The sequence below is a fragment of the Aspergillus tubingensis genome (assembly GCF_013340325.1).
Source record: "Aspergillus tubingensis WU-2223L DNA, scaffold_7, whole genome shotgun sequence".
NCBI lineage: Eukaryota > Fungi > Ascomycota > Eurotiomycetes > Eurotiales > Aspergillaceae > Aspergillus > Aspergillus tubingensis.
Window position 1 is genome coordinate 1863750 of NW_023336281.1, and position 17012 is coordinate 1880761.

The 17012-nt window shown below is 47.8% G+C and overlaps 5 protein-coding genes across 5 annotated transcripts; 2 read left to right on the forward strand and 3 right to left on the reverse strand.

Moving 5' to 3' along the window:
* Nucleotides 1–83: 83 nt before the first annotated feature.
* Nucleotides 84–1094, forward strand: AtWU_05591 (putative mitochondrial carrier protein; the record flags this gene model as incomplete). Its single annotated transcript, XM_035500701.1, has 2 exons — nucleotides 84–135; nucleotides 199–1094. The coding sequence occupies 2 exons, from the start codon at nucleotides 84–86 to the stop codon at nucleotides 1092–1094; spliced, it is 948 nt and encodes a 315-aa protein (XP_035356594.1).
* A 374-nt stretch (nucleotides 1095–1468) lies between these two features.
* Nucleotides 1469–3253, reverse strand: AtWU_05592 (uncharacterized protein; the record flags this gene model as incomplete). Its single annotated transcript, XM_035500702.1, has 3 exons — nucleotides 1469–1678; nucleotides 1735–1800; nucleotides 1868–3253. The coding sequence occupies 3 exons, from the start codon at nucleotides 3251–3253 to the stop codon at nucleotides 1469–1471; spliced, it is 1662 nt and encodes a 553-aa protein (XP_035356595.1).
* A 1969-nt stretch (nucleotides 3254–5222) lies between these two features.
* AtWU_05593 (carbohydrate kinase, thermoresistant glucokinase family protein) lies at nucleotides 5223–6027 on the reverse strand (the record flags this gene model as incomplete). Its single annotated transcript, XM_035500703.1, has 2 exons — nucleotides 5223–5436; nucleotides 5510–6027. The coding sequence occupies 2 exons, from the start codon at nucleotides 6025–6027 to the stop codon at nucleotides 5223–5225; spliced, it is 732 nt and encodes a 243-aa protein (XP_035356596.1).
* A 1863-nt stretch (nucleotides 6028–7890) lies between these two features.
* AtWU_05594 (vacuolar protein sorting-associated protein 26) lies at nucleotides 7891–8402 on the reverse strand (the record flags this gene model as incomplete). The annotated part of the gene is made up of 4 exons (XM_035500704.1): nucleotides 7891–7905; nucleotides 8031–8084; nucleotides 8142–8198; nucleotides 8274–8402. The coding sequence occupies 4 exons, from the start codon at nucleotides 8400–8402 to the stop codon at nucleotides 7891–7893; spliced, it is 255 nt and encodes an 84-aa protein (XP_035356597.1).
* Nucleotides 8403–15201: 6799 nt separating this feature from the next.
* Nucleotides 15202–16665, forward strand: AtWU_05595 (O-methyltransferase; the record flags this gene model as incomplete). Its single annotated transcript, XM_035500705.1, has 5 exons — nucleotides 15202–15384; nucleotides 15442–15568; nucleotides 15640–15763; nucleotides 15827–16278; nucleotides 16355–16665. The coding sequence occupies 5 exons, from the start codon at nucleotides 15202–15204 to the stop codon at nucleotides 16663–16665; spliced, it is 1197 nt and encodes a 398-aa protein (XP_035356598.1).
* Between the last annotated feature and the right edge of the window lie 347 nt (nucleotides 16666–17012).

Here is a 17012-nt window from a genome sequence, read left to right on the forward strand (position 1 = left end):
TGAGTTGATCTCATCACGCGTGCCCTTTTAAATCACTCCTCTATCTATACACATTCTTAGCACTGGCTGCGGGATCCGAAGCCATGTCGAACAATGCGGTCTATGCTGTACCGCAGGTGAAAACCACCTCAACCTGTATGGCCACTCATCTACTATTTTCTCCATTGAGTAAACCCTAACGAACGATCAATCGAACAGCCTCCAAGACGACCTTCCACTTCACCGCAGGCCTCTTCTCGGGCCTTACCTCTTCCATCCTCCTCCAACCCGCTGATCTCCTCAAAACCCGTGTACAACAATCTCAAAACGCCTCCCTCCTTCCAACCCTCAAGGCCATCCTCTCCTCTCCGAACCCAATCCGCAATCTATGGCGTGGTACACTCCCTTCCGCCCTTCGCACGGGTTTCGGCTCAGCACTGTATTTTACGAGCCTCAACGCCCTTCGCACGGGTCTCGCTCAATCGAATGGCATTGCTCCCGTCACCAATAGCTCCTCCGCACTGCCCAAACTGTCCAACACCGCCAATCTAGCTACCGGGGCTGCCGCCCGGGTTGCTGCTGGCTTCGTCATGATGCCAGTGACCGTGCTAAAAGTTCGTTACGAATCAGACTACTACGCCTATCGGAGTCTCTTCAGCGCGGGGCGAGATATAGTCCGGACAGAGGGATTCCGGGGCCTGTTTTCCGGATTTGGAGCTACAGCGGCGCGTGATGCGCCGTATGCAGGACTATACGTTTTGTTTTACGAGCAGTTGAAACGGCGACTGGCGGGCTTATCAGGTTCTTCGTCTGATCAGCAGCCACTGAAGTCGTCATCAATCAATTTCGTCTCTGGTGGATTGGCGGCCGGGCTGGCCACTACCATCACAAACCCGTTCGATGCGGTCAAGACCCGGTTGCAGCTGATGCCGGGGCGGTATGGGAACATCATGCGGGCTGTGAGGTTGATGGTGCAAGAGGATGGAGTAAGAAGTCTATTTGGCGGGTTGGGGCTGCGGATTACGAGGAAAGCGCTTAGTTCTGCGCTTGCGTGGACGGTCTACGAGGAGTTGATTCTGAGGGCCGAAGTCCAGTGGGGATCAAAGGGAGAATAGGCTATCTGTAGATTATAGTAAGGTTCTCTGTTCTAGATTCCTTAGAAGGGAAGGGGTTAGTTAGGGCCGGAGTTTGTTATTGTTATGGGTATAAAAGGGCCTCGGATACGGACTGCATGGGTCGACGTTTGGTCATCATCATCATCATTGTATCATATATATAGCAACTGTTCAAATCCCAACTCATGGAACGAAATGAAATCAAAAACATCATGACTCGACAAGTCATTATGCCAACATCTTGTATAGGATAACTGTGAAAATGAACAAGAAGAGAACAAAATATTGACAGACGAGGCAAGAGAACACAAGAACCAAATCAGACTAATCAAATCATGGTATCACACTTCGTAGCGCGTCAAAAATCTGCGAGATCAAGTGAAGATCCAGGCACGTGAGCCGGGGTTCTTCTTGCGGACCAGGTACATTTTGTCCTTCTTTCGGTCGTTCACCTTCAGCTCGGTCAGGGTGCTCGAGTGCTGAGCAACAAGCTTGCCCTCACGCAGACGCCGCGAGTGAGCGAAGAGCTCCTCCTGGAAGTCCTCGGAGATCCACTGCTTGATGATGATGTAGTTGCCGTCGAGCTGTTCACAGTCAGTCATCGTCGACGGTACCTAGAGTGTTTAGGGTTCCAACTTACCTCGTCCCAGTCCCAGGGTAGACGGTAGGCAATAAGTGTGTCGGGGAGAAGATGTTTGCGGTGGACCTGCGCCAGTGAGTTAGATGAACAACAACTTTAATAAGGTTATAAGGGGCGGGGGATAATTGCATACCTTGATCCAGGTAGTCCGTTGGGGCTCAGGTTCCTTTTCCTTTTCCTTCTCCTTCTCCTTCTCCTTCTCCTTTTCGGGTTCCTTTGGCTTCTCAGGCTCCCCCTTGGGCTTTTCCGGTTCCTTAGGTTTCTCGGGTTCCTTCTCCTTCTTGATAATCTTCTCCAGCTGCTCTTCGTCGTAGCCGAACTCGAGTCGTAGTCTCTCCTTGAATTCAGCATCACGTCTCTTTCTTTCTTCCCGTTCAGCGATCATTCTCCGCTCCTCGTTGAGCTTCCACTCCTCGATAGCGGCCTGCTTCATCGCGGCTTCTTTGCGGGCGCGCTCTTGCTCAGCCAGGATCCGCCTGGCCTCTTCATCACGCAGCTCTTTCCTGATGCGTTCCTTCTCCTCCTCCTCTTCCATCTTGCGCTGGATCTCTTCCAGCTGCCGTTGACGCATCTTCTGGCTGAGCTCCTCCTGCTCCGCAGCCTTACGCTGGGCCTCTTCGAATTTGATGAGTTGGTAGCGATGCTCCGCCTCACGCTGCTCTTCTTCCATGCGCTGCTTCTTCTCGTACCGTTCCAGCCGTCGCAGCCGCTCACTGATCTCGTCCTCGTATAGATCCTCCTCCCTTAGCAGCCGGAGCTCATGGTGGTGATGGTGAGGAGGAGGTGAGCGGTGCTCATGCTCCGGCGCCGGCGGAGGCGGGGGAGGCTGCTGTGGCTGCAGCTGCTGTTGACGGTGCTGAGAGGTCTCACGATGACGAGCCAGTTCCCGCTCTAGACGGGCGATCTCCTGCTGATGGCGCAGGAGCTCCAGGTCTTGACGGGCATCATTCCTCTCGAGGAACCGCGTATCGAGCATCAGCTCATAGTCCCTCGTAGGTGGGAGCGGTGACGCCTCCCGGGAGATACTACTCGGGCGAGTGCGAGCTCGGCGATGATCCCGCAACCTGGTCTCATCCTCCGACTCGTAGGGATCGATGTAGTTCTGGTTTAGCTTGTGTTCCTGTTTCCGGTTCTTGGTGGCACTCTTATTCCGAGCGTCATTCTTGGCATCGCTTTTTGCATCTGTCTTGGCGTCGGCTTTGGCGTCATATTTGTTATGGACGTCGACGATGACGGCGACGGGCTGGTTGTTGTTGCGTTCGCGCTCGCGCTCACGATCGGGGCGACGACGGGCACCCGTGGAGGCGGAGCGTTGAGGCGCGTGGTGGTCATGGATCACGGGGCTGAGGTAGGTGTTACTATGGATGTGTTCGGGGCTCCAGCGGTGGCGGGAGATGGAGCGTCGACGAGTAGTGACTTTCCGGCGTGGAGTCGTCTCTACCATGGAGTAATCCGATTCGGAGAAGTCAGACTCCGAATCGGTGAGGAGGTGACGTCCTCTAGGATAGGAGGAATACATGGCGGTGATTTTCTTTTGGTTATGTATCTGCTCCGCCTATATCCCGCCTCCCTCTTCTTTGATTATGAGCAATTTGGTGTGTGCGTGGATAGTATAGTAGTAGAGGTCAGATGAATAGGCTGGTGGGGTGTGACGTCGATAAGTGGGCAGCAAATCAGCCGTGAGTGTGGCGGAGGCTGGCAACCCTGATCTCGAGCAGAAACAAGATGCTGATGCTGCTGAAATTTGAGACAATTCAACGATGAAAGTCAGAGTGAAAGTAAAGAAGTAGGTGAGAAATGGACAAAGAGGAAAAAGGAAGAGAAGAAAAGAGAAGAAGAAAAAGAAGTGGTCAAATACTAAGAGCGAAAACAAGAAAAAACCGGCCCCTCGTGCCTCGTAAACGCGGGCGCTTCGCTCAGCTGAAGTGGGGGATTGGCAAAGATTGGGCCGCCTTGGGGATCAGCTGCGGGCGGCGACAATTAAGAAATTCAGGTACTTCCCACTGGTGTCTTCGATCATAGGCAGAGAGTCCTCGAATTTACGCGAAGCTCGACCCCCCATCCCCCTTCATGCAGAAGCGCTGAAGCTACTACTATGGAGTCGAATTAAACATTCTGTTTATAGAACGATTGACATGGCGGTGGGCGGCTATTGAAATTGTAGTATGTATTGTGTAGGTAGGTAGTCTAGCTATGGGAAGTAGGATACTGGTCTGTCTCGTCCCAGCCATTAAGTAACTACTGTAACAGATGATAGTGGGTGGATGCTGATGGTATCTTCTAGTAGGAGTCCGTCCAAAAGACGGCATCTTCCATTGTGCGAGTGAAAGAGAGGAACAGAGAGAGGTTGGGCGTCTAAAGCGCCACCCACGCCAGTCATCAATCTCTCCACCATCCTGCATCGACCAACTTCAGGTTCCCCTGCTTTACTATCGATAGATACTTACCTTGTTTGTTATCTAATTAATTTCCACTCGATAAGGAGAATTCCGCTCACTAGTCTACTACTTACTCACCCAGGGAAATACCCACGGGTCTAACCGTTGGCGTACCCATGGAACCCTGACGTCCACAAGTCCTTTTAGTGGAGTTTATCTATCTAGGTTAGTTATCTCCTGACCCGTAAATTCTAAAGTAGACACCTGCTCAGCAGGCATCAAGGATGACCAGGCAGTAGTCAGTCATTCAGTCACTGACATTATTCTGAGTGAGTATTGGCACCTGACCTGAGATCAATGATTAGTTGGCACATTTTCGGAGATGGATGACTTCCGTTGTGTAATACCCTACATTATTGGGTACTTGGGTGTTAAGGGTCCGACTGGTCTAGTCTAGTCTAGTCTGGTCGATTCCTGTCTGTCTTTGGCCCCCACTGACAACTAATACGTACATCCACAGCACAGCCTTGTGGGCCGAGGCTGGATGGACAACACTCACCTTCAGGTATCTAGGTAGTAGTTCTGGTCGAGTCGGTATCTACCCACATAGCCCCAGGGCTGATTAGTTGTCTAAGTAGAGAGACCTTCCCCCTCTACTTATCTAACAACCCACAACTAAAGCACCTACGGAGTGGAAGTGATCGATCTATCCTTGCTCCTGTTTGAAATAGTAATGCGAGGTCTCGAATTATATCTACCATAATTTATCAGGACTTGCATATATTCATATGTATCAGTCAAAGTTCTTGTTATATTTACCAGATATTGCGGATAAATTAGTACGATCTGTTACAGTTTGTAGGCAGCAAAGTAAATCCTTGAAGCTCAGTAAGACTAAAATTTAAAAATCAGACAAATGACTTGATAAAAGATTGAGAAAGGAGAAGAAGAGCCATCTTTCCTGCCAACCCGCAGGTCTCTCATACATATCCTCTAAGAGCATTGAGTTAAATGTAACCTCCTTCAAAGTCACCCCAAAGCTTGTGCAAGTTGCTTATAATGAAACCTCCCCTCCAACCCTCCCCCCGACCTATGGGTGACACAGCACTTTTACATACTCTTGAGATTTTTCGCCAACGCCTCCTTCTTCTCATGCCTCTGAATATACCAGAAAAACACCGGATATGCCAGATCAAAGCCCAAATAAATGAAGCAGCACCAGAGCATGAAAGGCTCACCCAACCAGCTAAAAGCGTCCGGCCAGTAGTTGACACGAATGTAAAATTCCGGAACCATGACAAGAGAGCCCGTGAATCGGAAGAACCTAAGGACAGTAAAGTTTTAGCCCCTCCTATTCCACCCTCCCTGACATGACACTGGGTATTAGGCAAACGAACCATAAGTTAAGAGAGAAACCACGCGTAGACCCCCTCACTAAAAGCTGACAGACATATCCCACACTTAGGATAGCCTGACATACGATTGCGCCCTGAAAGCAAGCCCTCACCATGCCGAGCTCTTTGGTAAGAGAGATATGGCCTACAATTGCCAAGAGCGTTCCACCTATGTAAATCCAGGGCAGGTTGCGTTGTATCATAGGAGATCTGTCCCACTCTCGGGCGCCATATTTGATTGCTGCGTAGATCACGCCACAGTTGGATATGACTGCGGCTTGGAAGGAAAGAGTTATAAACCAGTGGTCCTGGGAGAACAAGAAGCCGAAAACGATTTCCCACGCTATGTTGAGACACTGGGAGATGAGTGGCATGGCAAAGGACTTGTCCATGTAGGATCGGTAGATCATCCCATAATACACGTACAGCCATATGAAATTGGTGTATATATTGCAGGCATAGAGTGTTGTGGCCCAGGACGCGAATTCCTGGGGAGCAGTGGAAAGATCAAAGGCATCCATTGCGCGAAGGCTGAATAGACAAGCGACACGGTAGGCTGAAGAGTGACCGAGAAGAATAGGGCGGTTATGTTTCCGGGACAGGTCTCACGGGCTTTATATCCACATCATAAGAAATATGGGATAAATTTAGAAGCAAAGACGAAGAATGAGAACCCAGCGAGCTGCACCATCGTCTGTGATCAAACACATGACAAACCCGATCCATGCGCAGAATTATACTTTCTAATTGCGCTTGATTGCAAGTAGTGGATTTCAAGACATTACTAGAGTTGCCAAACTTCCAGAATGCCGTGAGTTCCAGCGGACTGACATACTGACTGGTCCGATTTTAAAGTGTCATGCTTGAGTTTCTCCAGCCGTAGAATTGGATGCTCGCTTTCTTCATCAATAGGCCGTATGGACCGACACATCACAAGTTATAATAACGCTTGCTCTGCTGCTGCTTCTATGAACACCTGGAAGCCAGACATCCGGCTATAGTCGAGTTCACATTCGCCAGTTCTGGGTTCCGCGTTAGTCATATTGCAGCATACCGTGCTCTAAGCTCCAGGTGACCCTTGTATTCCCTTTCAGTACAGCATAGAGCTCAATTTCCTTTTGCTATAAGCTGAATCAGTTTGTCTATTCTGAAAACTGGTAGCAAATATTTATTATCTCGCTCTTGAAAGCTCTGTCCTATGCACCCTACCACCCGTTAATATCGAAATGGACAACACAGGAAGAAATAAGTAAAACGGAAGGAGAGAAGAAACAATACACTGAACATTATAGTCAACCAAACCGACCATACTTGTAGAAGCTAACAGGCTCACGTTCTACATTTTCAAGGCTTAAGTTTGCTTCGGAATTAGTGCGCGTCAAGATGAATTGTTTACTGGTTACAGAGCAGCCCAATGTACGCCACCACGGAGTTATTACTCCGAGAGTATCTTGCGTCCTGGTACCATCGGCTCTTCATAGCTGAATATTGTACCAGATTCCTATCATCTATGGCGGATCGGGCTTACAGCTCGGAGTAGCTGAGATGGAGCCGGTTATGGGCTGTTTTCTCATTAGGAAAGCACCGAGATGCATTTAGATATGAGGTTCTCTTTTCGCCCACAGTGAGCTTCCCATTGATAACTCAGCCATGTACCCCGATATGCATCTGCCTAAATGCTGTAAGCAGGACATCAATGTAGCAAAGTGCTCTTGCACTAAAGTGTCGCTAATCTCTGGATGGAGGTCAAATATTCGGCTTTTGGGCGGATGGGTACTAGCAAGAGGGCTCGAGCTAAACCAAGCGCTCAGTTTTGAACTGGAAAATTTGACCTGCATTCACCTTCCTGCAGACCAAAACCAACAAGCTCAAGATTATAGACATTCAGGTGTGATGTGTACTCAATCAAGCACCAGTGCATCCTCTCCGTTTTTCTCAATCAATCCAAGCTGCACGAGAGCTGATTCAGCGATACAACAAACGATACAAGTGCTTCCTCAATTACAAACCAACTCGCCTAGGACATCCTAAACTAAAAGAATGTTCCTTTGTACTAATTGAATTTTCTTACGGAGCTGTTGCATGCAATAATAACAGACTTATGAACAATGCACAATCCACTGGGGCTGTTTCGACTCCGCAACGGTCGCTCCGATAATGGAGATTTTTTGGATTAAGGAGAGAAACAAAAGTGGGAGTTGCAACAATTGCCAAATTCATTCTGATCCTAGCTAATGATCTTTTAGTAATTAGATGTCTATGACTCCTGTTCCCCTATGGAACCAGAAAGGCATATCATCTTAGTAAACCTTCCCAACTGTGACCGTCGCGCAGCTCGCCGTTGATGCAAACCATCCCTGACCCAGAAACCCAATGCTCAACGTCTAATCGGTCCAATCCTAAAGAGTGCTGTCAGAATATTGATCATCATGCTCACACCTTATAACAAAGGGGAGCAAGAGGAAAACTTAAGGGCAAAAGAAAAGCCCGAAGAGCAAGGAGAAGGCCAAAAATCGTTACTTACCGCCCAGCAAGCCGTGGGGTAACTATCTTGTCCACAGTGGATATTGGCGGTGCTCTGCAAATACGAGGTCAGTTTCCTTAGTTACTATATAGACTGGCACAATATACTTACGCCGAGGGCAGTCTGCACGCAATCCTCGGACGCCCAACAGTCACTAGCAGAATGGCACTTCAAGCAGAGTCAGTAACAGCTCACGATCTAGCTTTGCATCTATTAAGGTAGATGCAAACATGTAAGACATACCTCAATACCGGCGCCACAACCATGCCAATGATAAGCCCGCGACTCAATACTGTTAGAAACCGGTGCAGGGGAAGCCAGAGTTCTTGTACCGAGACTCAAAGTTGCAGCGAGGAGGAGGAGGAACTGCATTTTGAAGGTGATATTCTTGGTTGTCAAAATTTTTAGGAGTCGGCCTTTGGTACTGATAAATCTGATGACACTTCGAAGCCTGGAATCAAAGCCTCCACAAAGCCAGAGAGGAGGCTTTTATATGCCTGGCGCAGGATAAGGCGTCCAAAGCCCATGCATATCGTGCATACGACCTAGATGCTGACTTTACGAAGGCATAAGAAACCTGATGAATAAGCAGCTCTGATGACCTACATTTCACGAAGACAATGGATATGTCATGTTCTGAGAAGCAACATGATCGATGGTAGGTTATGCAAGATGCAAGGGAACCCCGGATGAGAAGGTATGCTGATTCTTTTCTCGTAATGCTGATTCTGGGCGGAAAGCCTTACATCTTCCCTTGCCATGTGTACGAGCGTCATCCCACGTATCAAATCCAAACCGCTCTACTATCCGTCTGAACTAACTGCTTCAGAAGATTATTCAATGCAAGACACAATTTGAGGTTACAAAGACCGCGTTAGAGGCGGCTACCACAATGATGGGGATCATTGTAGAATCAACTATAATTAGATTAACTTTGGCACGTTACACAGCGCCAACGTCACCGCGAGTGGATAGCTGGTTTTCAGATAGACTATCATGATGTCTCGTCAAATCGTCAGTACGGAAAGAAGAATTGGTGTAGCTGTCTCAGACCTACCGCATAATGCGAGAATATATCGGACAAATCAGCCAAGGGACCATGCCGTCATTCCAACGGCCTTGAGTCCAACGTCAGTTCCAGTACCATTCAGGTCGTAAAGTCAAGCACCAACTGAGACACATTACTCCATGTCGGGAAAGGTTCCAGCGCATCATGGAACACTTGCATGGGTACAGATCACCCAATTTGCAGATGTCATATCAATGCAAATAGACCCTGCACAGCTGGAATCTGGCGATACACGACCTTGCCCTGAGGCCCGGGTGTCCACCTGTACCACAACGGGAAGGAATAGCCGCATGGCGTGTGCGCCAACACGGTATTTCCTGCTTATGCTTTTCCGCTGCTGAGAGGGGTAGGATATAGATAGGAATCCGGCATGCAATCAGCACGGTCGAGTAACAATGATCGCTCGGAAGATTCGCACAGCAACGATGCAGGCCAACTCCGAGTTTCACTACACTTCCGCTTCATAGGTGCCTAGATCAGCCTTGGAAATGATCCCGCCCAGGGCTAGAATTTGCCACTGTGTATCCAGAGCGATAATTCTGGCTGAGTATCATGACTATGGCTATGCTGTGCTCCAAGTCCTGCCTGGGATCTTTATGTCTCATTATCACATCATCATATCATCCCATTGTACCCCATGTTGTTCATGAGTGGCTGTAGACCCTGAGAAAATGGCACGGAAGAAATAAGCAAGCTGCACAACGGGAAGCAAGAAACCATATAATCTCCGCGGGCGCAGTGCCTACAAGGGAAGGATTGCATGCGAGTGAGATAATGAGCTTGGGTGGTGAGCATCGCGCACCACTTCGATGACATGTTGCATTCATAATGTGGAGCGGACGGTCGTTACGCCCATCGTGCCCTATGAGAGATCATTAGCAAATCTGTCAGCCCACAACCTGCATGAGATGCGACCTTCCTGACACATAGATTCAGCTGCTCTCTAAGTAGTTCCGCTCCTAGATTATCTTTGTTTATTACTAATTCAGGTATCTCCCTAAGCTATTCATTGATTTGCACTGTACCCTATCTCTAACTTGATGATCCATTACTATTCGCTACTATATGAGTACACCGATTTTGTACTTTCATAACAGCTGATCTCTCGGCCCGGGTAGTCACATATAGAATGGTATAAGTGAAGGCATCTCCTACAGGTTGTAGATGCGTTATAGGAGAGTCAACAGTAGTAGACAGGCATTTCTTCCTTTTGTTATCCTTCAAGGCCAAGGCTCACAATTGTCATGCAATACCTAAGTCACGTATTTAGTCAGAACAAAATGTTATTTACCAAAATGACTATTTAGCTATATAGAAAGATGTCCGCAAAGGGCTTTTAGTATGATTGCTAAAGTCTTCATCTGGGGGTGCATTGCCGCCACCGAAAAGCTGAATTTCAGAGCAAACCCTAGGAATATGTATAAGTCTACAAAGTTTGCTTAGTAGCTTCAGCTTCTCAGCGTTAGGGAGTTGTGATCTATGTTTAACTATATTACAAGTATTTAATTGTAGGGTAGCCAATGTTGTAGCATCTATCAATCTAGTAGATAAAGGCAGCCCTATTTGGACTCCACGTATGGCCATACAGGCTAATCAGTTCTTTTCATTCGAGAATGGCTGGTGTAAGATCAGCCAATATAATGAAGTGTCCTCTAGAGAGCCTACCCAAGACTACTATCCCTCCAGCTACTAAGGCAACTACTTAGGCAGAAGCCCAGGTAGATCTCGTATATTCGAAACAGACAGATAGCTTCCTATTTGGATACAGGGGTAAAATAATAGTCCAAATATAGCTAGCTGCAGAGACTATATGGTCATACTTAAAGTCGAAATACGTACTAAGTACTAGCAACCGCCTGATATTCATGATCCAGTCATTACTTGAAGCGGTCCCCACTGCGGCTGGTAGCCTGATAGAGCTGAGATAGTGAAGATATTGTGCTGATTCCCGTGGAGTCATTCGCTAACCGATCGTGAACGGAACTGCTTTTCCACGATCGGACACACCCCCACTCCGCATCTTTGGTTCGAGAACACTTTCCTGGATGGGAAATGATGCTCATATCTCCACTTGCTAGGTGTCAAGGAAGAACAGCCTATAGCTATTTAGCTACCCTATGGCCAGCGAGGCAAAAGGGCCACGTGGGATCGAATGTTCTTAACGACCCTTTCTCCTACCTTGCTTTTGCCTGCGCAAACTCGCAAAACGCATCTCTGCACGACGTTCATCTGAAGCACCCGTCTAGCTGGGTGAATCCTGGCATCAGATTGGCCAATTTCATACAGAAAATACTAGGTCGAAACAATTATACTATGTAGATAGCCGGAAGGCGAGGGCACTAGACGAGACCCCGCTCCCCCTCTTCCAGCTGCGCCTCGCTCCGCAGCGCCTGATAGCAATACAGCAAATATCTTTCCGTCTCAATAACTAGTAACTTCCTACAACATCCCGCAGCCTTTTTTTGGCAATCCCTCCAATTAATCGAATACTCATGGGTGCTAGCATTCCTAACTCATACAGCAACATCAGGTATATAGAGCTATTATCGGTCTAAGCCTTTTCTAATCGCTTCAACGTCTATAAATCAAGTAAATAAAGTAAATCTGAGGCAGAGGGTTGGCAAGGCAAGAAGGAAATAAATTCCGAGTCGGCGATTTACCGCCGTTCGGGTGGCACACTAGTATAATACTACTATTTTAGCACCTAGCCGCTCAAACACAAGATCTACTTTACACAGTGGGGTGCCCCGATCGTACAAGGCGCTACATGACTCTGTAGTAGTTTCGCCACGCCAGTGCTTGGACCCATTCGGGGACTCCAGCAGCTGAACTATGGAGCTGAACTCTGGAAGTGATGATCAATCGTCATCGCCAAAAGGACAACTCTGACTTTAGTGGCGGTGAACTCTTGTACAGTGAGGATAATAATGTATGCTCCAAAGCCTAGGGAGGAAACAAATCTCGGGGTATAAATACCTCCCATGCACCCACTTCAGGACGAAACTACAAATCCATAACCATCCTCTCTTTCCATCCATTCATCCTCTTTATACAAAATATTCAATCAACCTATCCTCTACCCCTCAACATGTCGAACACTCTCCGCAACGGACAATGGCTCATTCCCGGCCACAGCTTGCAAAGCACTAACGGCAAGACCGAATTCTGCGTGCAGAGCGATGGAAAGCTCGCCATTTACCAAGATGGTAGTTGTATATTCCAAAACACAGCCGTTCAACGGCAGGATATTCAGGGACTCAAAATGCAGGAAGACGGCAATCTTTGTCTATAGTAAGTTTAATTCTTTCTCTCCAATGTTCATGACCGCCCTATGTTCAATAGGGGTGGTCGATGAAAGGTCCCCTGGACTAGTATGAAGTTACTTTTTGAAGTACCATCGAAGGAGAGAAAATCTGGCAAACGGAGACTGCCTACTGTATCGTGCAGGACGATGGTAACATCGTACTTTACAAGTCTGGAGGCAGCCCCATCTGGGCCTCCCACACTCAGGACGGAACTTATACCACTGGTGGTGGAAGTGTAAACACTCGTCACAGGTAGAGAGAGGGTAGGGATGCAGGACCTGCGGGACAGGCGCTGGCTATTTCCCTAGCTATAGGCAGGGAATCGCAAGTTAAGAATAGTGGGTATATACTGAAGAGAAATAAGAACATAACTTGAAAGAAACTTGTATGGCAACCATACAGTCACTTTTATATTTGTATAGACTCTTTTGTGACACGCAGTCTCGTGCCTTGAGAGTGCATCAAGTGCTTCGTGGGAAGTATGTTGATACCCTAAGCTGCGTCTTTCCGTAGCTTTACAACAAGCTATGCTCACTCTGATCCTTGTATTGGACCGTGTAGTTGACCAACTTCCTGATGCCATTGTTGCTAGCCATCACCTGCGCACATTCTGCATAGCCGTCTTGTTCCTTTCCTGTGATTGCCAGCTGCGAATGGAAGGTAGTCAGGTGATTCCGGCTGGCCTCTCAAGCTGATAGTGGGTTGACAGTCCAATGTGAAGACAAGGATATTTGTGAGACTGTATGCCGCAATGAAGGCCATAATAGTGAAGTTATTAAGGGTAGAATGAGAACACTTGAAGCAGTAACAACTTAACTTCCTGAATGCCGTCAACTGATCAAGATACAAATTCCAGATGTGTACCCTATATCCGCTCTCGACATCCGTTCTCGTCAGCATAATCCAAGATGACATCGGATGTTCAAGACATACTAAGTAAACTGAGAATAGCCAATATCCATGCAAAACAGCTGGTCTATAAGACAATACGCTAAGGGATCAGTTACATTGTCAAGACCATGTTCTGATCTACTGACCATCGCCAAGCCGAGCCCTTGCGTGGCTCGATCTATGCGCCTATAGGAATGCTGACTCAAATAGACCAATTGACTTTCTAGGTCCTTTGGAGGTATAACTGTAAAGTCTCTTCGAAGTTTGATTTAGGTGGCTCAGAAAGCTCAAAGGTAAAGCAACTGACCGCTCAATTCACCATTCGGGTCTTTTGATCACTAGTGGACTGGTTCTGTGAAGATCAACAGCCACATGGTGGAGTATAATGCGACGGCCTCGGATGCTAGCCAAAGTTAGGTTACTAGAATGACGTCTCGAGGGGTCTTAGGAGAAATGGGAGCATTCCAGGGACAGCTAACAGTAACCAGGGGGCCCAATAAGGAATGATCAATGATCTTTACTATATGGTGAGGCTGATCGGTAGTAGACCAAATTTGAGGGCCAAGTTGCCGGTTCAACCTTAGTCACTACCAATCTCTAGTGCCAATAAGTATCGATTGATAGACTGGGTTGACCGTTCGTACCTGATTGTACGCTGAGTACCAGTGTTAGCCTTCGACAACAAATAGTACTTACCCAGTAAAACCATCCAACGGAGAAAAGGCTGAGCCGTAGCAATGCATTGTAGTCTTCTTCGGCCCCTTGGTGCCGGAATCCCAATGGAAGTATGATGCAGGGAGTCTAGCGTGACACCCACCACGAAAATTCCGTAACCGGGCTTTGCTTTGAATGGGTAAACACGACATCCTTTCCGATGAAGATCACTGTTAACTTGTTTTTCCTGCATCCAATAGCTGTAGGATTGGTTCTAGGGGAAAATGTCCACGCAGGCACTGCCTCTATCCTGCTGCAAGGGAATACTCGGCAAGTACGCAACGTCTTGCAAGGGGCAGGAGGCTTGCATATGTACGCCACGGGTCCCCGATAGAGCAATATACCGATGAAATGATAAACTTGCATGGTGAAAGTTCTTGCCTTCATTAAGGGATCATTAAATGGCAAGCATATGACTCGTCGACGACACGATTAGAACAGCCCAGCAGCTCCCTAGCCCAATTGAAAATAGCGGATCATTTCTCCTAAAGTCCATGCACATATGTCTCAATATCGTCTACTACTAGAAGCTGACATCATCCCTTGGAAACATTATGATTGATTGGTCAGATTTACCTCTGATAAGTCTGGCGATTGTTAGCGGCCGTCGGAAAGAACGTTTCTTGTAGATCAACTCACAACAGACTGTTTCACCTGCAAGTTTCATGCGAATTACAACTTTTAGTAACTACTGTCTTGAGATAACGAGGAGTTTTCACATAGGTTTAGCCGAATCATGTGAGAGCAATGCAGAAGACAGTGTGTCTCACTCGCCCATACACACAGACACACAGGCAGACAGGCAGACAGATAGAGAGAGAGAGAGAGAGAGAGAGAGAGAGAGTGTGTGTGTGTGTGTGTGCGTCTGTAAGTGGGTACTGCAGTACTTTTGCCATCTGACCCATTCATTAGCTATAAAACTGACCCACATAGATTCTGTATATAGCAAAATCCGCAGCCTGACAGTGCTACCGGCCGCACGCATCCCAGCAAGGGTGCCATGACTGCGCTGAATTCGGGTAATGGGGAATTCAAGCATACTATGGGGTGGCCACTGCTCGAGTAAGGCCTGCGCGAAAGCCTATGCTATAAGTAAGCACTCAGACTCTCTCAATTGTTCAAGTATCTTACAGTTTACTTTTCCTTCTACCTCACCTCCAACATCCCCGATAGTGCGTATCGTTTCTGCAAGATGGGAACCATTGCCCACAGAGATGTGGCTCTCCAGCAGAGTTTGGATCAACTCGTATCTGCTACGAATGTATACCAGAAAAGCCTCTCAGATGAAGATCGATACAAAGTCTTGATGAACGCAACGCAATTGATCCAGACCTTACGTGGTCCAGCAGATATGCTTTATGCGCAGTTTGAAAATGTAGGTCATCATTCTGCTCTACAATGATACAGGTGACTGACTAATGGGTTTTCTTAGGCTGCCAACACAGGAGCCATACGAACACTTCTAGAGGCGGGTGTTTTCGAAGCGATCCTTACCGGAGGCAAGAGTATCTCAGCTACTGAGATATCGGAGAAGACGGGGATGGATAAAGAATTGGTTGGTAGGTGTTCTAGATGGCATATCTGCTTCTTTGACTGTTGAACCCGTTTAATTAACAAGCGATTTGAATAGTTCGACACATGCGCGCCGCCACTCCAGTTGGTCCCTTCCGCGAAGTTGGAGAGGAGCAGTACGCCCACACACCCTTCTCGGAAATCTATCTTGTGCCGCAAATGCGGGCAGTCTACACCTCCATGTGTGTTCAAAAGTCTTACCATTCAGCAAAACGACGAATTGAGAGCTAAAGTAATTTTCGCAGGATGCACGATTTCGTCCCCGGTATGATGCGGAACTGCGAATTCCTCCGTCAAAAGAATTGGAAGAACGAGATAACTCTTCGCAACAACCCTTATTCACTGGTGCACAACTGCGAAGGCAAGACCGCGTTTGAGCATCTGTACGAAAATCCTAGCAACTTCCGCCGATTCAACGAATCCATGAAGGCTGCGGACTCAATGCTAGTCACAACGGGCCTGTATCCATTTACTCAGGAACTAGGTCTCCTGGCTAGCGATGATACGGTCACTTTGGTTGACATCGGGGGTGGTCGGGGCCATGTCATTCGGCAAATCAAGGAGACCGAGCCCGATCTCAAGGGCCGGTTTATTCTTCAAGACCAGGCGAGTGTAATAGAGGATAACGGTGACGAAATAGAGAAGTACGGGATCGAGGCCATGGGACATGACTTTTTCAAACCACAGCCGGTCAAGGGTACGTATATACGTGTCTTATCCACACTGAAATGCTTGGAGAAATTTAAACTGACCGATATGTTCAATCTATCTAGGAGCTCTGGCATACTATATTCGACGCTGTCTCCACAACTGGCCCAACGCCGAAAGTCAGAAGATCTTATCTAACTTGGCGGGAGCCATGGATAGAGAGAAGTCTCGCGTGCTGATCACGGAGCATATTGTGCCTGATGTGGGCGGATCGATGTTTCATGCCTGGATGGATCAGACGATGATGACTTTTGGTGGTCTCGAACGGTCGACGAAGGATTGGGCTCATCTTTTGGACATCTCGGGCTTGGAGTTGGTTAAGGTGTGGCGTGCTCCTGGAGTACCTGTTGGGGTTGTGGAGGCTAGATTGAAGTGATTTCAATTATAGAATAGATTTAGACAATCTCAAGAAGCTAGATTATAGAGATAAGTTTGACTAATTCGAGAATGCTGATCGATCGGTGTAGTCTAACTGCAAGGGGTTGGGGGAAGCGGACCGGAGGGTACCACTGACTTGTTAACTGCTAGAATAGGTCCTTGGTCGCCTAACGGCCATGATTTCCGCTTGTCAATCCCAGTAAGGGACAAGCGTGGGAGATACGGGTTAAACTGCCAGTCGGGGAGCGAGACGGACCCCCGAGGGACGCCCACGTGAGATGCACCCTCGTGGGCAGCCCGCTGTTCTGAAAATATCTCTAAAAGGAGTTCCAATCATCCATAAGT